Source organism: Dreissena polymorpha, chromosome 5 (genome assembly GCF_020536995.1).
Source record: "Dreissena polymorpha isolate Duluth1 chromosome 5, UMN_Dpol_1.0, whole genome shotgun sequence".
Lineage (NCBI taxonomy): Eukaryota > Metazoa > Mollusca > Bivalvia > Myida > Dreissenidae > Dreissena > Dreissena polymorpha.
Window position 1 is genome coordinate 15,141,738 of NC_068359.1, and position 6,454 is coordinate 15,148,191.

The 6,454-nt window shown below is 35.4% G+C and overlaps 1 protein-coding gene across 6 annotated transcripts; it reads left to right on the forward strand.

Annotated features, from left to right (window-relative positions):
* Window positions 1-2,309: 2,309 nt before the first annotated feature.
* LOC127881874 (uncharacterized) lies at window positions 2,310-4,838 on the forward strand. 6 transcript variants are annotated; one of them, XM_052430050.1, is made up of 3 exons: window positions 2,310-2,776; window positions 3,645-3,755; window positions 4,082-4,838. In XM_052430050.1, the coding sequence occupies exons 2-3, from the start codon at window positions 3,653-3,655 to the stop codon at window positions 4,588-4,590; spliced, it is 612 nt and encodes a 203-aa protein (XP_052286010.1). In that variant the 5' UTR covers window positions 2,310-2,776; window positions 3,645-3,652; the 3' UTR covers window positions 4,591-4,838. The 6 variants fall into 6 exon arrangements, with proteins under 6 accessions (XP_052286010.1, XP_052286012.1, XP_052286009.1 ...); XM_052430052.1 differs by having other exon boundaries at window positions 3,645-3,749; XM_052430049.1 differs by having other exon boundaries at window positions 2,310-2,718.
* The last annotated feature ends 1,616 nt before the right edge of the window (window positions 4,839-6,454 follow it).

Here is a 6,454-nt window from a genome sequence, read left to right on the forward strand (position 1 = left end):
TAAAACCTATTCAATACAATCAGGCTTCAAAAATTGCCAAAACAAAACATAACCGCAACAACTTATAATTGTATTTCGGAACTTATTGATGTAAAGAATATTACTATACATATCTGCTTAAAAAGATACATATGCATAATGAATACTTATTTAATTTATATATTGTTATAAGTGTTTCTATGTAAGTGGAATACCAATTCTACCGTTTGAAATAATTTTTTAGGTTTTCGCAGTCAAGTACATTTATATGTACATGTAGAGAGCGGGTTGAGGGCGTGTCAGTTAGCCTAAGACTTCAGATGAAATTGAATGAAAATAAATAGATTTAAACTTAAAAATGTAAAAAGAAATAATCCCGGCACAAATGTTATGCAATTTTCATTAGCTCCTTTACGCCTCACTCACTGCAACACTTTCACGACTCCTCATGTACTCAGTTGGGGATTCACTCCGTACGGATTTATAGTGATAGTTGGTTCCATGGTATTTGTGCATGATAATATTATCATTTGGGTTGATTGTTTGCTTAAAGCCGAGCGAATAATATAATCGTTGAGAGCGATTGGATTGTTGAGCGAAGCAAAGTGTGTCACGAACCGACACGGGCAGTGGTCTCATTAATTTTGACACCCCTACTCCGTACCCTTACGATAAACGCTGTTATAAATATATATACCTGTTTATATTCTGCCCCTCCCCTCGAGTTAACGTAATGACATCATAGAGGTGAGTTTGTTTGAGATAGTGTTTAATCTAATAGTCTACGATGGGATAAGCAAGAAATGATCTAAAACAACAACATATTTGTAGAAATGCTTGGTCAAAGTATAATAAAAAAATCACGATTCACAACTCGCTTGACCTACTTGTTGTCAATCAGACCCGCTCTAAGACTGAAATCTTCACGGAGTAAAGGACATTTTCCCTGCAAAGTTCAAAGACCTCGATACCATTATTCAATAAAACGTATGAAAAAACATTCCTACCGTGCTTGCCGTTACATTATGCATCGAAACTAACTGTCCTGTGCCATTTGAAACCTTTGTTTACATACATTTCAACTGACCGACATTTTAAACACACGAGTCATTTCATTGGTCCAATGCGAAGGTGTGGCTTAACACCCGAAGATTTCATTCATGAATCGGGTCTGCTCGCTGTCAAGTAAGTCTTGCGAGTTGTGTATCGTGTTATTTCATAAGATTTGACCTAGCATTCGTAGAAATAATACTAGATATGTACATTTCCAGAAATAAAATTCTTTTCTGCGTTAAATAAGACCGGTTTCGTGATAATCGCTGCACAATTGATGAAGTTATGGCTGTTCAAAGCGATACACCCTGTTTTCGGGTGATTTTGAGTTGGTAACCTTGTTATATATATATATATATATATATATATATATATATATATATATATATATATATATATATATATATATTTGATTGTGAAAAACTTATTTTTCTGAAAAGTTTATTTTTCGTTATAATTTAATTATTTATCATTCAAAATAAAGTTTTCACAAATAAATATCATAGCCACACGCTTACCACCTGTGGCCTTCGTTGGTAAAATTGTCATAAAATAATTAGTTTCTTTCCAGGAAAATATGTAAGGCGTATTGCTTTCTATGGGAAATACTGTGGAAGTTTTCATTCAATCTGTGCCTATGTTTAAACGTTATAAATATTAGAATACAGTTGATAAATAAGACTGCCCGGAATCATCAATCTTTTTCAAACGAACATGATAATTGTCAATATAAGTTTATAAATTAGAATTAATCTGTTAACATTGAACTTCAATTAAGCAAGAACAACATAATGCAAATGAAAGTGTAACATTGGAAGAATATGTTTCAGTAATCTCTTTGACATAACTGGTTGATTAAATATTCAAATCGGCTGACGGATCTGTAAAGGCGTTTCTCTTTCATGTGACGTGAAGAGGACAGAACCCCTGTAGCTTACCTAGTTTACATTGCTTAATTATTTTTTTTAAATAATACTTTATCGTGTAGTTAAACAGATTAAGACGTACCTTTTTCTTACATTCTCTGGTAATTTACAGGTTATGAAATGTCCTGTTAGTGTTTTCATCGCGTGCCTTGTCTTTTACAGCTATATATATAGTTATATATATAAACACTTGTTCGACATGTCAATACATATTTATGTACACATAGTACATTATGTACATTAAAACATGTTCAAAAAAAATCTTTCAGATCCTGTATTTACTTGTGTTTGTAGTTTCTTCTTTTGGGTTGTTTACTAAAAAAATCCGTCACGTAAATAGAAATGTTTTGCTCGCGATGGGCTATTATTAACTATTTCATGATCATGAAAAATCACCTTGAAACCTTCACAATTTCGCAAACCACTTCCAACTAGTAAACGTTTAAATTTTCTATTTAACAAATGACATAACAACGCCTAAACAAGCAGCAAACGTTTTCAAACATGAGAAAAATTCCTCAACGAATCGTGTAGCTAACAACATTTTGAACACCATGTTCAGTGTAAGATTTGGACTCAACGCCTATTTAGGCTTGTAAGGAAACGCGGGACATGTTTTATGAGATGTGGGGCTCTTAGACCAACCGTCATTAGCAACAAAACGTTCGTGCGTGCGTTTGCTCGGTATTTATAAACAGAGTTCGGTAGAGTCGACTTCGGAATATTTGTAAAATACGTAGAAAGGCGGTACATTTCAGCGGTAAGTGGTCGACTTCGGAATATTTGTAAAATACGTAAAAAGTCGGTACATTTCAGCGGTAAGTGTGAAATCTAGTGTATCTGAATTGCGAATCGTAACTTTGCTGCCGATCATGTGCTTTTGCAATAATAGCCTTAGAAAGAATTTGACATTTGAAGGTATAACAATTTAGATAGTTTCCTTTTTTCAAGTGTTAAATTGGACATAATAATAAGACCACAAAAACAACATCATAGGCAATTTTATAGTGTACTCTTTTTTAATCAAATAAGTATTCTCGCTCTGAACTAGCAGGCAAGATACATGCAAAGTACAAATAGCACAACTTCTAGAAAATTAACTTACTTGATATTGTTGATAAACGGAAAAAGAAACGTACTCACAAATACAATAATGACATAGTCATTATACCTACTTGTAACAACCACCAAGAATTCGTTAGCGCGTTATGCAGAACAATAGCTGTTAATTCCATTATGAGTCGAACGGCAATTATAATGAACGTTGATTTCGATTTCAACATTGCAACGGACAACCACTTTATGTTACAAAAGAGGACATTTCAAATAGTGATTTTCTTAAGGAACGCAGAGCACAATGCTCGTAGCCAATTACATTATTTTAAACTCTGTGCGTTTAATCAGTGTATATCAGAAAGAATCGCAATTTACGATATACCGACTTAATACAATTCAAACAATAAGCGATGTGTGGCAATTATTGGTCTTGATATTAATTATAAAAATATACGATGTTCGACAATTCAAATTCTTATGCTGACTTGTATTATTTACGATGAATGACTATTGATATACTTAAAGCCAATAATAAAATTTAGATGAATGACAATTCATAGAAAGTATCTGAGCCACGTTAAGGAAAACTTGGCCTAATTCATGTACATAATGTGTCTATGAATATTTTAGCGCCAACCATGTGGCTTCTTGGGCTCAGCCTTTTTGTCGCCATGACAACCGTGGCACCTCAGTTACAGCTACTACAGATTCCCAATGGAGCGCTCGTGGAAGTTGGTACGAGTACGGAACATTTGCTTATTACTTACAAATAATGTACATAAATAGGTATTTTCTGTTTCAAGCTTAACTATTTATATATGTATAGCTCATTGTTCTCATTAAAATTTAACACGTAGAAAACCGAAAATAGACAAAGCAGTAATCTCTAATGTATTTCGCAAGTATGTAGTAAGATGCCACCTAAGGTTATGTGAATTATAGTTTATTGGCTTTTGCAATCTTTTGATCTCTCTTTTTCATACTATGCCCCCATAGACTCCACCTTTCAATGTCTTAAACTCTTGAGGTTTAGCTAAAACATAATTTGTAAGCTTCTTTCATTTCAGAGGTTGAGTTTGTGAATCAGCAGCCCGGGACCGGAGGAATGATGGCACCCGGAAACGGTGGGGTGATGACGCCCCTGAATATGATGACATCACCGAACATGATGTCACCACCGAACATGATGATGTCACCTCGCATAACGATGCCTCCGCCCATGATGGGAGCGCCTGGCTCCGGTATTGAGCGGCTCCTCAACAACATGTTTCAAGTGGCACTAAACCTCCGCCGTACGTTCCGACCGACGGACCCGCTCCCGCCAATGGAGGAGCCTTGTCCATGCGATGGCGAATGTTGCGCAACTCCCGCGGAACCTCGAAGGGTACTTCCAGTGTTTAATATTCCCATGACCATGCATCCCGGATGTTGTGGTTGTGTTGAATGTCCGCTGGCGCTGTCACCGGACGTTGCGTTAATGCTGCAGACGGTTCAGACGATGATTGCGCCCGCTTCAGGTGCCCAAAATGGCGCGGGTGCCATGTCTAGCCAGCCAGGAATGCAGCCCGCGGCGTAAACACAATGCCGGTCGTCGCATCAAATACCAGAGACAACAATTTAAGAAACACTTTCTAAAACGTTTATATGTAAGGTATCAATATATACGATTACTTAATTTATGTTAAGTTATTCATTAAGTAGTATCTTTCACATGGCAATTTTATTGTAAGGGGTTTGGCGATTCTATCATATCAACGTTTGAAGCAAACATTTGAAATTCGTCGTAGGATCTCGAAATAAAACTGGACCCAATCCTCGAAAGTTGCTACTGTTCGGTACGTTGGTTTCTTTTCTACTAGATATTCGATAGACGAATGTTACAGTACATAAATATAATATAAGCGCATTTAGGCATGTTTTTACGAAAATATCGTATAAAGCTGTCAACAGACTTAAAAAAAGTGTCATTGTTGTTTTTTCGATTTGTATCAAGGCAAAATAACGCATACAATTATTTTACATATTGCAAAACTGCATGCATATATAGAGGACGGTATGTTATTTGGCTGAATCGCTGTTTCGAAAAATATTTATTCAAACGTTAAACATATTAGTTGCAATTAAATAGGTTTTTATAATTACACTTTTAATTAAGTTCAATTAATTAAATGTAATTCCAATATATTATTTTTTTTGCATACAGTTGAAAAACAACGATAATAATATAAAATTTATGACAACAATTCCTTATCTTTCACGTTTGTAGAAAATATTGAAACTTCACATTAATAAAGTTTTTCATCCAATGTTTCTAAATAAATTTAGTTCATATTGCTTTTGGTTCCATGTCACGTGCCAGACCTGAAAATTGATTATACATCTCGGGGTCATTCTCCGCTCGTTTCGTCGGCAATTTTATCAACCGGTAGAAAACATGTTTTTGGTAATTACAACCATCAATTCAAATATTGTGTTGACAGTAGTAAAACAACACAATACACAAAGATGATCACATTTTTACTTGATGTAGATGAGAAAACTTCGGTAAATTAATAAATATAAGTTTTTTAATGCATCTTTTTTGAAATTTTGTGTTGTTGATATTTTTGAATTTGTAATAAAAAATTGTTTTTGAATCGGTTTCGACAGTTGTTTTTCCAATTTTCGTTTATAAAACAATACATAAGAAAGTATAATTGCCAATGCATTTACTAGGGTATGTTCGACAACATTAGTAATGTGGTATTTTAATGCAGAAATGATTGTTTCTTTGCTCAGGAAGTAAACAGTTATTACTAGTATTATTCAAATACATGTATTCGAGTGAATGAAAATGCATATATTGGAATACCGATTTCTTTTTTTGATGCTTTTTGGAAATATTATTTGATCTCAAATATTTTCCTTGGTGTTTCTTTGGTGTTGTTAAACATTATTCCAATACGTATTAACCAATTTAAGAAGTATATTAGGTTTGGATAAATAAATGTTTTAGAACGCTAAAGCGACAAATAACTTCGTATACATAGTTCCAAGCCCAAACAAAGAATCTGTCATTAATGCACACATGTGCATAGGCGTTTTTCTGTATACCGCATACGTCAGCGACATTTTGAAGAAAAAGAACGTCTACATTATTCCCCGTCACACCGTACTGGCGTCCTTACTGCATCCTTACGGCGACCCAGGTCGCAGTGAGTACGACATAGACGCCGGAGGGACGCAGTAACGACGCAAGAGGGGGCAGTTAGGACACCGAAAATGGCTCAGGACGCGAGCCCACGACGACCACTTTGAACATGTTCAAAGTGGTCGCCGAAGTCCGGCCTTTTACGGCGTTCTGTTAAGGACGTTGTATGGACGCCGTAGAGACGCAATAGTCGTAGTAGAGACGTGGTAGGGTCGTTGTAAGGTCGCCATGGACGTCGTGTGGTCGCCGC